Genomic DNA, 15,609 nt, shown 5'->3' with positions numbered 1-15,609 from the left:
GCTATCGAATATTTTAGTAATCGAGTATTCTACTGAAAATTCCATCGATTAATCGAGTAATCGGATAAAACATATATTGGTTTAGTTAAAGAGCAATTATAAATATACATAAGATGTTAGATGTTAATTGACATCAAGAAAAAATGATATAATCCAGTAGGTTCATGGCTGTTCATTTAAAAACCCTGAACTTACACCAGTCGACCAAATTCACTGATTCACTCAAAAAACTAAGGATTTTACCAAGAAATGTTCTTATTTCTAACCTAAAAATACCGTTACACCTGATATCAGACATAACTTAAAATGTTAGCTGTTTTTCCCACGTGTTTCAATTGAACTTTCATTTGTGTCAAGCACATTTTAAGTTGTAGTTAAGTTTTAAGTTAGAGTTTTGGCAGTGTTCAAAATAAAATGAGCCCTGCTGTATTGGAGCTCATTAGACACCAGCGCTACTTGTTTTATCCATGAATGACTACAGAGCTAAATTTAACGCGGAACAATAATTTTGGCTTTAGAGGGGGAACATAGGGGAACGGACCAGAAGAATATAGCGTGGATTAAAAATAAAAGTTAAGCACTGAACTCCCGTCTGGGCCATTGCAGACTGCCTGAGACTGACATGTTACAAAAACCAAACATATCCGCCGCCTCTTTCTCCCCCCTTTAACGTGCGCAGCGCATGGATGTACAGCGCAGCGTCAGCGCGTTGTGTCGCATTAAATGTGGTGCGGGCGTAATACGAGGCTTTGAGCTGGTGAAATTAAACGAAAAAATAAATAAATAAATAAATTAAACGATTCCTCGAGGCAGAGAAAATTCCTCGATCATTTTTTGTAATCGAATTACTCGAATTATTCGAGGAATCGTTTCAGCCCTATCGTTGACGAATAAAAACCAGACTAAAATGTAGATTACAAAATAAAAACTCTGCTAAAATGTGTCTTAATTTTCGTTGAAAAGAGAACAAGAAGAGAGAACATCTTTGGATCCACCTTCCTACATAGAAAACCCAATGTGTCGTGGAAAAAGAAAAAGATGGGGAGAAATGTGGAAAAATAAATATGTTGTAAACTCAAATGAGAGTCTTCTGTATCTGGAATGAATGTATTCTTGAGTTTATAAGGTAACAATTATATAATAATAAGATAACCTTGTTTGAATTGTAAAATGGGTTTGGCTAAATACAATCTTTGACTAAAACTAGACTAAAATGGTACGGAAGAGTATCAGGTCCATGCAGGCAAAAAATAAAATTAATATTTTAGAGGAGGAAGATTTTTTTTCATTATGCACTTCGAGAAAAAAGTCGAAATATCGAGAAAAAAGTTGAAATGTTGAGAAAAAAGTCAAAATTTCGTGAATAATGTTGAAATGTTGAGAAAAAAGGCGACTTTATTCTTGAATTTGAATTTCAACATTATTCTCTAAAATAAGACTAAAATTCTCAGACTTTTAGTCGACTGAAACTTGGCGTGGTTTGACTCCTGTTGCTCCGTGTCCAGGTGCTGGACAACGCCCTGGAGACGGAGAAGATGGTGGACAAGTACGAGTCTCTGGCGTCGGAGCTGCTGGAGTGGATCGAACAGACCATAATAATCCTGAACAACAGAAAGTTCGCCAACTCCCTGGTGGGAGTTCAGCAGCAGCTGCAGGCGTTCAACACCTACCGCACCGTGGAGAAGCCGCCCAAGTGGGTCCTAGCCGCTAGCTGCTAGCCGCTAACCGCTAGCCCAGGCCTGGAGCCGGGGCAGAGCCAGGCCCCTGACTGACTCTGTGTGTGTGTTTGTGTGTGTGTGTGTGTGTGTGTGTGTGTGTGTGTGTGTGTGTGTGTGTGTGTGTGTGTGTGTGTGTGTGTGCAGGTTCGTGGAGAAGGGGAACCTGGAGGTTTTGCTCTTCACCATCCAGAGTAAGATGAGAGCAAACAACCAGAAGGTTTACACGCCGCGGGAGGGAAAACTCATCTCCGACATCAACAAGGTGAACAAACCTGATCACATGAACACACCTGTATACACCTGAACACACACCTGGATACACCTGGACACCTATGGAGCTAGAACAGTCTCATAATTCACAAATGCACAGGACAATTCACACGTGCATAGGACAAAATACACAAATGTATTTTTGATGCACACACAAATATAACCTGATTTACAAACGTGTTTTTGTCTGTGAGCTGCGCTGGATTTTGAGACTCCTCTGACGTAACTCGATGCACAAATACGTTTTTTTTAACACAGAAGACTCTGCAACCAATCAGATGTCTTCCTTTGTTTCAGCCAATCATAAGAGTGCACCCCACGTGGGGGACGATTTACTCTAAACCAATCAGATTAAAGGGGCGGATACACCTGCTGTTTGAACTGCGTTAGCGCCGTTCTCTTAGAAAAGTGATTAATATTTGGAGTTGGTGGAGTAAAGATAAATAGACAGCAACACGGGATTGGAGAGGAGATCACTGCTCTGCTTTTCTTGTGATCTCGGTAAAGAAAACAGCGCCATCGGAGATGGTTTGTGGGGCCGTTCAACCGGAGCCCGTCAGAGCTCTTAGTCATGCAGCAACTGATGAGAAACAGTGATTGTGAATCCAGCGCATCTCACAGACAAAAATACGTTTATAAATCAGGTTATATTTGTGTGTGCATCAAAAATACATTTGTGTATCTTGTCCTACACACGTGTGAATTGTTCTGTGCATTTGTGAATTATGAGACTGTATGACACCTGAACCCCACCTGACCGTCCTGATCCCCGGGGTGTGTTTGTTTCAGGCGTGGGAGCGTCTGTGAGAAGGCGGAGCACGAGCGCGAGCTAGCGCTGAGGACGGAGCTGATTCGTCAGGAGAAACTGGAGCAGCTCGCCCGGCGGTTCGACCGTAAGGCTGCCATGAGGGAGACGTGGCTGAGCGAGAACCAGCGGCTTGGTCTCCCAGGTAACTTCCTGTCACCTGTCACCTGACCACACCCACTTCCTGACACCTGACCACGCCTACTTCCTGTTCCTAACCCTCTCACTTCTTCCCTAACCCCCTCACTCCTTCCTAACCCCCTCATTTCCTCCCTAACCCCCTCACTTCCTTCCGACTAACCCCTCTCAGCTTCCTTCCTAACCCCCTCACTTCCTCCTAACCCCTCACTTCCTTCCTAACCCCCTCTCACTTCCTCCCTAACCCCCTCACTTCCTTCCTAACCCCTACTCACTTCCTCCCTAACCCCCTCACTTCCTTCTAACCCTCTCACTTCCTCCCTAACCCCCTCACTTTCCTTCCTAACCCCCTCACTTCCTCCCTAACCCCCTCACTTCTTCCTAACCCCTCATCATTTCACTCCCTAACCCCCTCACTTCCTTCCTAACCCTCTCTCTCTTCCTCCCTAACCCCCTCACTTCCTTCCTAACCCTCTCACTTCCTCCCTAACCCCCTCACTTCCTTCCTAACCCCCTCATTTCCTCCCTAACCCCTCACTTCCTTCCTAACCCTCTCACTTCCTCCCTAACCCCCTCACTTCCTTCCTAACCCTCTCACTTCCTCCCTAACCCCCTCACTTCCTTCCTAACCCCCTCACTTCCTCCCTAACCCCCTCACTTCCTTCCTAACCCCCTCATTTCCTCCCTAACCCCCTCATTTCCTTCCTAACCCCTTCACTTCCTTCCTAACCCCCTCACTTCCTTCCTAACCCCCTCACTTCCTTCCTAACCCTCTCACTTCCTTCCTAACCCCCTCACTTCCTTCCTAACCCTCTCACTTCCTCCCTAACCCCCTAATTTCCTTCCTAACCCTCTCACTTCCTCCCTAACCCCCTCACTTCCTCCCTAACCCCCTCACTTCTCCCTAACCCTCTCACTTCCTCCTAACCCTTCTCCACTTCCTCCCTATCCCTCTCACTTCCTTCCTACCCCACTCACTTCCTTCCTCCTCTCAACCCCCCTCACTCCTTCATAACCCTCTCACTTCCTCCCTAACCCCCTCACTTCCTCCTAACCCTCTCACTTCCTTCCTAACCCTCTCACTTCCTTCCTAACCCTCTCACTTCCTCCCTAACCCTCTCACTTCCTCCCTAACCCTCTCACTTCCTCCCTAACCCTCTCACTTCCTCCCTAACCCCCTCACTTCCTCCCTAACCCCCTCACTTCCTTCCTAACCCCCTCATTTCCTCCCTAACCCTCTCACTTCCTCCCTAACCCTCTCACTTCCTCCCTAACCCTCTCACTTCCTGTCTCCTCTCCTTCCTAACCCTCTCATTTCCTCCCTAACCCCCTCACTTCCTCCCTAACCCCCTCACTTCCTCCCTAACCCCCTCACTTCCTCCCTAACCCCCTCACTTCCTCCCTAACCCCCTCACTTCCTCCCTAACCCTCTCACTTCCTCCCTAACCCTCTCACTTCCTCCCTAACCCCCTCACTTCCTCCCTAACCCTCTCACTTCCTCCCTAACCCTCTCACTTCCTTCCTAACCCTCTCACTTCCTCCCTAACCCCCTCACTTCCTTCCTAACCCCCTCACTTCCTCCCTAACCCCCTCACTTCCTTCCTAACCCCCTCATTTCCTCCCTAACCCCCTCATTTCCTTCCTAACCCCCTCACTTCCTTCCTAACCCCCTCACTTCCTTCCTAACCCTCTCACTTCCTTCCTAACCCCCTCACTTCCTTCCTAACCCTCTCACTTCCTCCCTAACCCCCTCATTTCCTTCCTAACCCTCTCACTTCCTTCCTAACCCTCTCACTTCCTTCCTAACCCTCTCACTTCCTCCCTAACCCTCTCACTTCCTCCCTAACCCTCTCACTTCCTCCCTAACCCTCTCACTTCCTTCCTAACCCCCTCACTTCCTTCCTAACCCTCTCACTTCCTCCCTAACCCCCTCATTTCCTTCCTAACCCTCTCACTTCCTTCCTAACCCCCTCACTTCCTCCCTAACCCTCTCACTTCCTTCCTAACCCTCTCACTTCCTCCCTAACCCCCTCACTTCCTCCCTAACCCTCTCACTTCCTCCCTAACCCCCTCACTTCCTCCCTAACCCCCTCACTTCCTCCCTAACCCCCTCACTTCCTTCCTAACCCTCTCACTTCCTCCCTAACCCTCTCACTTCCTCCCTAACCCTCTCACTTCCTGTCTCCTCTCCTTCCTAACCCCTTCACTTCCTCCCTAACCCTCTCACTTCCTCCCTAACCCCCTCACTTCCTTCCTAACCCTCTCACTTCCTTCCTAACCCTCTCACTTCCTCCCTAACCCTCTCACTTCCTCCCTAACCCTCTCACTTCCTCCCTAACCCCCTCACTTCCTTCCTAACCCTCTCACTTCCTTCCTAACCACCTCACTTCCTCCCTAACCCTCTCACTTCCTCCCTAACCCTCTCACTTCCTCCCTAACCCTCTCACTTCCTCCCTAACCCCCTCACTTCCTTCCTAACCCCCTCACTTCCTCCCTAACCCCCTCACTTCCTTCCTAACCCTCTCACTTCCTCCCTAACCCCCTCACTTCCTTCCTAACCCCCTCATTTCCTCCCTAACCCCCTCATTTCCTTCCTAACCCCCTCACTTCCTTCCTAACCCCCTCACTTCCTTCCTAACCCTCTCACTTCCTTCCTAACCCCCTCACTTCCTTCCTAACCCTCTCACTTCCTCCCTAACCCCCTCATTTCCTTCCTAACCCTCTCACTTCCTTCCTAACCCTCTCACTTCCTTCCTAACCCTCTCACTTCCTCCCTAACCCTCTCACTTCCTCCCTAACCCTCTCACTTCCTCCCTAACCCTCTCACTTCCTTCCTAACCCCCTCACTTCCTTCCTAACCCTCTCACTTCCTCCCTAACCCCCTCATTTCCTTCCTAACCCTCTCACTTCCTTCCTAACCCCCTCACTTCCTCCCTAACCCCCTCACTTCCTCCCTAACCCTCTCACTTCCTCCCTAACCCCCTCACTTCCTCCCTAACCCCCTCACTTCCTCCCTAACCCCCTCACTTCCTTCCTAACCCTCTCACTTCCTCCCTAACCCTCTCACTTCCTCCCTAACCCTCTCACTTCCTGTCTCCTCTCCTTCCTAACCCCTTCACTTCCTCCCTAACCCTCTCACTTCCTCCCTAACCCCCTCACTTCCTTCCTAACCCTCTCACTTCCTTCCTAACCCTCTCACTTCCTCCCTAACCCTCTCACTTCCTCCCTAACCCTCTCACTTCCTCCCTAACCCCCTCACTTCCTTCCTAACCCTCTCACTTCCTCCTAACCACCTCACTTCCTCCCTAACCCTCTCACTTCCTCCCTAACCCTCTCACTTCCTCCCTAACCCTCTCACTTCCTCCCTAACCCCCTCACTTCCTTCCTAACCCCCTCACTTCCTCCCTAACCCCCTCACTTCCTTCCTAACCCTCTCACTTCCTTCCTAACCCCCTCACTTCCTCCCTAACCCCCTCACTTCCTCCCTAACCCCCTCACTTCCTTCCTAACCCTCTCACTTCCTCCCTAACCCTCTCACTTCCTCCCTAACCCTCTCACTTCCTTCCTAACCCTCTCACTTCCTTCCTAACCCCCTCACCTTCTCCCTAACCCTCTCACTTCCTCCCTAACCCTCTCACTTCCTCCCTAACCCCCTCACTTCCTTCCTAACCCTCTCACTTCCTCCCTAACCCTCTCACTTCCTCCCTAACCCTCTCACTTCCTCCCTAACCCTCTCACTTCCTGTCTCCTCTCCTTCCTAACCCCTTCACTTCCTCCCTAACCCTCTCACTTCCTCCCTAACCCCCTCACTTCCTTCCTAACCCTCTCACTTCCTTCCTAACCCTCTCACTTCCTCCCTAACCACCTCACTTCCTCCCTAACCCTCTCACTTCCTCCCTAACCCCCTCACTTCCTTCCTAACCCTCTCACTTCCTTCCTAACCCCCTCACTTCCTCCCTAACCCCCTCACTTCCTTCCTAACCCTCTCACTTCCTTCCTAACCCCCTCACTTCCTCCCTAACCCCCTCACTTCCTCCCTAACCCTCTCACTTCCTCCCTAACCCCCTCACTTCCTTCCTAACCCTCCCACTTCCTCCCTAACCCCCTCACTTCCTCCCTAACCCCCTCACTTCCTTCCTAACCCTCTCACTTCCTTCCTAACCCCCTCACTTCCTCCCTAACCCCCTCACTTCTTCCCTAACCCCCTCACTTCCTCCCTAACCCCCTCACTTCCTTCCTAACCCTCTCACTTCCTTCCTAACCCCCTCACTTCCTCCCTAACCCCCTCACTTCCTCCCTAACCCTCTCACTTCCTCCCTAACCCCCTCACTTCCTTCCTAACCCTCCCACTTCCTCCCTAACCCCCTCACTTCCTCCCTAACCCCCTCACTTCCTTCCTAACCCTCTCACTTCCTTCCTAACCCCCTCACTTCCTCCCTAACCCCCTCACTTCTTCCCTAACCCCCTCACTTCCTCCCTAACCCTCTCACTTCCTTCCTAACCCCCTCACTTCCTTCCTAACCCTCTCACTTCCTTCCTAACCCCCTCACTTCCTCCCTAACCCCCTCACTTCCTCCCTAACCCTCTCACTTCCTCCCTAACCCCCTCACTTCCTTCCTAACCCTCCCACTTCCTCCCTAACCCCCTCACTTCCTCCCTAACCCCCTCACTTCCTTCCTAACCCTCTCACTTCCTTCCTAACCCCCTCACTTCCTCCCTAACCCCCTCACTTCTTCCCTAACCCCCTCACTTCCTCCCTAACCCCCTCACTTTCTTCCTAACCCCCTCACTTCCTCCCTAACCCTCTCACTTCCTCCCTAACCCTCTCACTTCCTCCCTAACCCTCTCACTTCCTCCCTAACCCCCTCACTTCCTCCCTAACCCCCTCATTTCCTCCCTAACCCTCTCACTTCCTTCCTAACCCCCTCACTTCCTTCCTAACCCTCTCACTTCCTGTCTCCAGGACAACTTCGGGTTCGACCTCCAGGCCGTTGAAGCCGCCACTAAGAAACACGAGGCCATAGAAACCGACATCGCCGCCTACGAGGAGCGAGTGTCGGTCAGTGGAGCCGCTTAACCGATCGATCGGAACATTGATCGGTGCCGAACGCCCCGGGTCACTTCCTCCCTCTCTCTCCCGTCAGGCGGTGGTTTCCGTGGCGAGGGAGCTGGAGGCCGAGAGCTACCACGACATCAAGCGCGTGACGGCGCGGAAGGACAACGTGATCCGGCTGTGGGAGTATCTGCTGGAGCTGCTGAAGGCCCGGCGGCTCCGGCTGGAATCAAACCTCGGCCTGCAGCGCGTCTTCCAGGAGATGCTGCACATCATGGACTGGATGGACGAGATGAAGGTATGGGGGCGGGGCCAGAGGGGAGGGGGCGGGGCTAGAGGAGCTAGGGGCGGGGTTACGTTGTTCCATCCCGGTCGATGAGGGTACCAGGGGCGTCATGTACAAAGAGTGCGTGGATTTCAACGTGAATCCGTGTGTGGAATTCTTGCGTACGCAAAAAAAAATTCTGACTTTCAAAACTGTGTTTACGCCCAAATCCACACCCGTTTCTTTGAACATCACAATCAACATGGATTTGAGCGTCAACACTCCGCCCTGTCTCCTCCCTCAAGAAGATATATTTGAATATGATAATGAGGATAATTAGCCATTAAAAACGGCTCATCTTAACAAGGAACTTGAAAAACAAGTAAAACAAATACAAAAAAAAATTACATAAACATAATTTATTTGGGGGCATTTCTTCCAATTTAAGCTGCATTGCATTATGGGGATTGTTGTTCTTTGCTTTGTGTTGCGTTCCGTGAAGAGTTGTGGTTTTATTATGATCGTAAGGGTTTGTGAATGTCAATATTTAGCGTTTTTTCTTTTTAGCATCAATATTAGATAGGCTAGAGGGAGGGGGGCGGGGCTAGAGGAGCTAGGCTGTTCCGTCCCGGTGGATGAGGGTACCAGGGGCGTCATATACAAAGAGTGCGTGGATTTCAACGTGAATCCATGTGTGGAATTCTCGCATACGCAAAACAAAAAATTCAGACTCTCAAAACGCCCAAATCCAAGCTCGTTTCTAAAAAAAAACATTACATAAACATAATTTATTTGGGGGCATTTCTTACGATTTAAGCTGCATTGCATTATGGGGATTGCTGTTCTTTGCTTTGTGTTGCGTTCCGTGAAGAGTTGTGGTTTTATTATGATCGTACGGGTTTGTGAATGTCAATATTTAGCTTTTTTTTTTTTTTTAGCGTCAATATTTAGCAAAAAACAGCTACTCGTTCTGCTTTATTGCAATAAGCCCAATGTACACGTGTACTGAGTCTTACACATTGTGGATGTCCGCGATCACCTCTCACAAGTATAACAATGTGAACAACATAAACTTAGTCACTTTTTGAAAATCCGACCGCGAGCGTAGGAAGTGGCAGGCAGGTTTTTTGTGGCCCCTGGTCTCAGCGGCCCCCTCTGGTCCTGCAGATGCTGCTGCTGTCGCAGGACTACGGGAAGCACCTGCTGGGCGTGGAGGACCTGCTGCAGAAACACGCGCTGGTGGAGGCCGACATCGCCGTCCAGGCCGACCGCGTCCGCAACGTCAACAGCACCGCGCAGAAGTTCGTCATCGACACCGATGGTATGAACATGCCGAACCAGTGCTGCTGCTGGTCCCGGGTCCCCCCTCTTCATCCCCCCCTCCTCATCCTCCTCTTCCTCCTCCGCAGGTTACAAACCCTGCGACCCCCAGATCATCCGGGACCGGGTCGCCCACATGGAGTTCTGCTACCAGGAGCTGAGCCAGCTAGCGGCCGAGCGGAGAGCGCGGCTCGAGGAGTCGCGGCGCCTCTGGAAGTTCTTCTGGGAAATGGCTGAAGAGGAAGGGTGGATCCGGGAGAAGGAGAAGATCTTGTCCTCCGAGGATTGTGGGAAGGACCTGACGGGCGCCGTGCGGCTGCTGAGTCAGCACAAAGCCTTCGAGGACGAGATGACGGGCCGATCCGCGCACCTGCAGCAGAGCGTCAGGCAGGGCGACGAGCTGGTGGCCGAGCAGCACTTCGGAGCCGACAAGATCAAGGAGCGGATCCTCGACATCCAGGTACGACGCACCGACGTCACCGGGCGAGGCGCTTTTATTTTGAAGGCACTAACGGCTACTTCCTGTCGCCTCCCTCCCACAGGAGCAGTGGGCGGCGCTGGAGCGACTCTCTGCCGTCCGTAAAGCTCGTCTGCAGGAGGCCTGCAACCTGCACCAGTTCCAGGTGAGGTTTTCTGCTTCTGTTTGGTCAAGCAGTAGCAGCATGTAGGACAATATCACCATGTAGGAAATTAGCGCCATGTGGGACGGTAGCACCATGTAGGAAATTAGCGCCATTATGGATGGTAGCGCCATGTGGGACAATAGCAGCATGTGGGACATTGGCACCATATAGGAAATTAGTGCCATTATGGACAGTAACAGCATGTGGGACAGTAGCATCTGTCTAAAGTGAGGAAGGTTCTTCCCCAGGAGGTTCTAGCTAGGTTCTTGGTTGGATGTTAATGCGGCATACGTTTTTATTGTTTATTATCACAGGCCGACGCGGACGACATTGACACCTGGATGCTGGACGTCCTGCGGATCGTGTCCAGCGTGGACGTCGGCCATGACGAGTTCTCCACGCAGGCTCTGGTGAAGAAGCACAAGGACGTGTCCGAGGAGATCGGCAGCTACCGGCCCGTCATTGACGCGCTGCACGAGCAGTCGCGGACGCTGCCGCCCGAGAAGGCCGACTCCGAGGAGGTAGGACCCCTTCGCCGTCCCCTCGCCATCCACGTCACGGACCTGAACCGGAGCTTTACCAACCGGGGCGGTGCTGTGTGTGCAGGTGCAGAGTCGGCTAGCCGGCATCGAGGAGCGCTACAAGGAGGTGGTGGAGCTGACGCGGCTCAGGAAGCAGGCGCTGCAGGACGCGCTGGCGCTCTACAAGATCCTGAGCGAGGCTAGCTCCTGCGAGCTGTGGATCGACGAGAAGGAGCAGTGGCTCAACAGCATGGACATCCCGGAGAAGCTGGAGGACCTGGAGGTGGTGCAGCACCGGTAAGAACCACGCACGGGTCTTTACTCCGTCAGAGATGGTGAAGACAGTTTATTTGCTGTTTTGACTCTTATCCAGTTTTCAGTCCTGCTGCTCATTTAAAAGGCTGCTGCAGCGAGGAGGTCAAAGGTCTTGTAAGACGGCGGTCTGAGTCCTTGAGGACAAAGATGGACCAGAGGAAGACAAAGTGAGACAATCATGTATGGGAAGATGGGAACGGGTTCTCCTCAAGAACCGTCCTTCAACCTCTGATAGAACCACATGGATTACCGTTGCTACGGAAACCTCGATAACCGGGTCCAGAGGAAGCATCTCTATACTCATGAAGCCCCCTGGGCTGGACCAGAACCACGAGAACATGGACTGTACCAAACGGAGGAGTACCACAAGGCTCTGTACGAAGACTTCTGACCAGAGAAGGATATGTCGGATGGTAGGGCCATGCGTGACGGTAGTACCATCTGGCTTAGTAGTGCCATGTGGGACAATAGTGCCATGTGAGACGGTAGCGTCATTACGGACGGTAGCGCCTTTTGGGACAGTAGTGGGATCATGTGGGATGAAACGGAGGAGTACCACAAGGCTCTTTACGAGGACTTCTGACAAGAAAAGAAGAACTGGTGTCAGAAACCAGTCTAGAATCCAGACCGGGCCGGTCTGGGGTTGCATCAGAGTCATCAGAGTCATCAGAGTCATCAGAGTCATCAGAGTCCACATCTGGGACGGCAGCATGTTAAACCCAACATCTGGTCCAGGGACGTCCATTAAGTAGGGTTAGATTCGGGCAAGTCCTTGGACGATAGTTGGACGTTGATTTAAACGCTGAAGCAGCAAAAATCTATGAAGAATACGAAGGACACAGGACGTCTGTCCTCTACAGGTCAACAAATACAGGAACGGGAGCCAACGAATGACCCAAAACATGCTCATCCCGGGGGGGCCAGACTTTAGCTTCAGTTCTGCCCGGGATCCGGCTCCAAGACTCCCATCGGTGGACAGAAGTCCACAGGGAGGTGGTCCGTTTCAGAGTTGTTTTAGGGGTAAAGGTCTGAGAAGGTTCCGGTCTATGATCAGGAGAACTTATGTGGGTTCGGGTCCGGTCTGCAGGTCTTCTGAACCCCCCTCCCTCCTCGTGTCCCTGCAGGTTCGAGAGTCTTGAACCGGAGATGAACAGCCAGGCGTCGCGGGTCGCCGTGGTGAACCAGGTCGCCAGGCAGCTGATCCACAGCGGACATCCGGGAGAGACGGACATCAAGGCCCATCAGGACAAGCTCAACACAAGGTAACTGCGCTGGGATGGACCTTCCCGGGTAGGGCCTCCCCTCGGACCCCAGGTCCTTGGTTCTGATCCAAGACGAGGGTCGGTCCAGACCCTAGACCGACCCCTAGACTCTAGGAGGTCCGGACTAACGGCGTCTCCGTCCCTCCAGGTGGGGCCAGTTCAGAGACCTGGTGGACCAGAAGAAGGAGAGCCTCAGCTCGGCTCTGGGCGTCCAGAACTACCACCTGGAGTGCAACGAGACCAAGTCCTGGATCAAGGAGAAGACCAAGGTACCAATCAGAACCCGTCCGTCCCTGCAGGCTGACAGAAACAGCCCTAGCGTTGTCGGTCCTCTGATGTCAGTGATCTGGTGTTGATATCAAACCGACCCGTTCTCCCCCCAGGTGATCGAGTCGACCCAGGAGCTGGGCAACGACCTGGCCGGCGTCATGGCGCTGCAGCGGAAGCTGACGGGGATGGAGCGCGACCTGGTGGCCATCGAGGACAAGCTGAGCGACCTGGGGAAGGAGGCGGGCCGCCTGTCCTCCGAGCACCCGGACCAATCAGAGGCCATCGGGGGCCGGCTGGCCCAGATCACGGCCGTCTGGGACGAGATGAAGGTGCGGTAGTACCGCTGAGTTCCTACCAGCCCCTAACCCCAACCCTACACCCAACCCCTAACCCTAAACCCTAACCCCTAACCATAACCCCCAACACCTAACCCAGACATTCTGACGTAGAATCGTCAAATCGGTTTGAATACTGTATTTGACCTCAGTCTTTGTACTTTTTGACCGTATAGAAACGTAATTCTCATCAGTTGTGTGAAATAAGACCTGGAAACAGGCATTGTGGCATAGAATTGTCGAAATGTCGAGAAAAAAGTAAAAATGTCGAGATTGGAATGTCGAAAAAAGTTGAAATGTTGAAGAAAAAAGGCGAAATTTCGAGTTTATTCTTGAAATTGTATTTCAACATTATTCTCGACATTTCAACTTTTTTCTTGAAGTGCACAATAAAAAAAATCTTCCTCTCTCAAATATTTTTTCTCCTGCATGGCCTTAATACTCTTCCGTAACCTTGTGTTGAATTGTGCCATACAGATAAACTTGCCTTGCCTTGCCTTGCCTTGCCTAGCCTAGCCTAGCCCTGCCTACCTAGCCTGCCTAGCCTAGCCTAGCCCGGGCCTCACGCTCTGCTCTGCCCCCCAGGACACCCTGAAGACCCGGGAGGAGTCCCTGGGCGAGGCCAGCAAGCTGCAGCAGTTCCTGCGCGACCTGGACGACTTCCAGTCGTGGCTGTCGCGGACGCAGACGGCGGTGGCGTCGGAGGACCGGCCCAACACGCTAGCCGAGGCCGAGAAGCTGCTGGCGCAGCACGAGAACATCCGTAACGAGATCCGTAACTACGAGGAGGACTACCAGCGCATGCGGGACATGGGCGAGGCGGTGACCCGCGGCCAGACCGACGCGCAGCACATGTTCCTGCGGCAGCGGCTGCAGGCGCTCGACACCGGCTGGAACGAGCTGCACCGCATGTGGGAGAACCGGCAGAACCTGCTGTCGCAGTCGCACGCCTACCAGCTGTTCCTGCGGGACACCAAGCAGGCCGAGGCCTTCCTCAACAACCAGGTAACTGGACCTGGAATTTATTCAGTTCAAAACAGGGATGGTGCACAATGAGTGTGTTTACATGGGAAGTTTAATTCCTCTTTAATTCAGAATTAAAATGAAATCTGATTTAAAATGAGTAAAAATGACCATGTAAACACTTAATTCCGAATGCAAATGGCCATTCCGAATTAAACTTAATTCCGAAGTAAGTGGCTGGTTTATTCTGATTTTAAATCCGAATAGAATAATTCAGCCATCATGTATACACTCATTCAAAGAAAAAATAAATAAATAAATACATTAAAAAAAATAATTAATTAATTAAAAAAAGAAAAGAAAAGAAAAAACAAAACAAAATAATAATTTAAAAAAATTAATAAATAAAATACATTTAAAAAGATAATTAAATAAATTAAATTAAAAAATTAAAAAAAAATACATTAAAAAAATTTATTAATTAATTAAAAAAAGAAAAGAAAAGAAAAAACAAAACAAAATAATAATTAAAAAAATTAATAAATAAAATACATTTAAAAAGATAATTAAAAAAATTAAATTAAAAAATTAAAAAAAAATACATTAAAAAAATTAATTAATTAATTAAAAAATGAAAAGAAAAGAAAAAAACTAAACAAAAAAACAACCAAACAAAAAATAATAACAAAACAAAATAATAACAAAAAAATAAATAAATAAAATCATTTAGAAAGATAATTAAAAACATTTAATTAAATAAAAAAATAAAAAATAAAAATAAATACAATTAAAATAGCTTGGAGGACCTGGAAATAATTAAAAGAACAGATGGAAACAGGAAACATAACAATCGTGAGCTTTTCAAAGTTGTAGCGGCTAAGCGGGTCCTCCAAGCTATTTATTAAATAAATGGTCTCTGCTCTTGACCAGCGTTTACTGCTGCTGCATCTTTAAACTTTGTTTGGAAAACCAGCCCAGCGCGGAATATAAGCGTAAATATAATATATATATATTATATATATATATATATAGATTATTCCCACAATATAATTTAAAGAGGAATGAGTGTAAACATGATCGCGGAATTATTCGCGATCATGTATTCAGATTTAAAATCGGAGTAAACCAGCCACTTACTTTGGAATTAAGTTTAATTCGGAATGGCCATTTTCATTCAGAATTAGGTGTTTACGTGGTAATTTTTACTCATTTTAAATCTGATTTAATTTTAATTCTGAATTAAAGAGGAATGAAACAGTGCATGCTGGGAGAGACTCCGTGACCCCGGTTGGGCGTGTTGACCCGGGTGGAAGTGGAGCTGGAACCCTCCGTTGATTAACGGTCCAAACTAATCAGCTGGGCGGGTCGTTCTGGCCGATGTTTGGCAGAACTCTTCCTGCATTTGTTGTTTTTTTGGCTCCGAGCCGCTTTGAAACCACGAAGGACGTTTGATTAGATTCAGGCGTTGGATTCAGTCTCTAAACATCCATCAGTGATCGGACAGATGGAACCGCGTTCACACGAGAACGGAAATGTTTCTGCTGCGATCGGACCAGAACCGGCCGGTAGGGTCAAACACTCGGACCTGCAGCTCTGGTTCCTCTGAGCAGGCGGACGCCGCCCTCTGGTGGCCGGGGGAGGTTACTACAGGAAAAGTGAGGGAGGAAAACAAGACTTTCTTAGAGAAATATCTGACGTTATTGATCAAATCAAACTGGATCCATCTGAATTATTGCAGACAAGTTATTAAA

General features: G+C 49.7%; 1 protein-coding gene across 1 annotated transcript in view; it reads left to right on the top strand.

Annotated features, from left to right (window-relative positions):
• Positions 1 to 15,609, top strand: part of LOC133463279 (spectrin beta chain, non-erythrocytic 1-like) — a 123,271-nt gene that overhangs the window by 72,942 nt on the left and 34,720 nt on the right. Inside the window, 15 exon segments of the mRNA XM_061744734.1 lie at positions 1,506 to 1,693; positions 1,863 to 1,980; positions 2,778 to 2,792; positions 2,794 to 2,955; positions 7,895 to 7,990; positions 8,076 to 8,282; positions 9,417 to 9,570; positions 9,659 to 10,029; positions 10,112 to 10,192; positions 10,507 to 10,713; positions 10,799 to 11,010; positions 12,153 to 12,290; positions 12,439 to 12,559; positions 12,674 to 12,889; positions 13,481 to 13,900. Coding sequence (XP_061600718.1) covers positions 1,506 to 1,693; positions 1,863 to 1,980; positions 2,778 to 2,792; positions 2,794 to 2,955; positions 7,895 to 7,990; positions 8,076 to 8,282; positions 9,417 to 9,570; positions 9,659 to 10,029; positions 10,112 to 10,192; positions 10,507 to 10,713; positions 10,799 to 11,010; positions 12,153 to 12,290; positions 12,439 to 12,559; positions 12,674 to 12,889; positions 13,481 to 13,900 — 2,706 coding nt within the window.

The sequence above is a fragment of the Cololabis saira genome, chromosome 17 (assembly GCF_033807715.1).
Source record: "Cololabis saira isolate AMF1-May2022 chromosome 17, fColSai1.1, whole genome shotgun sequence".
Lineage (NCBI taxonomy): Eukaryota > Metazoa > Chordata > Actinopteri > Beloniformes > Belonidae > Cololabis > Cololabis saira.
Note: the sequence above shows the minus strand (reverse complement) of the source record. Positions and strands in the feature narration are given on the sequence as shown.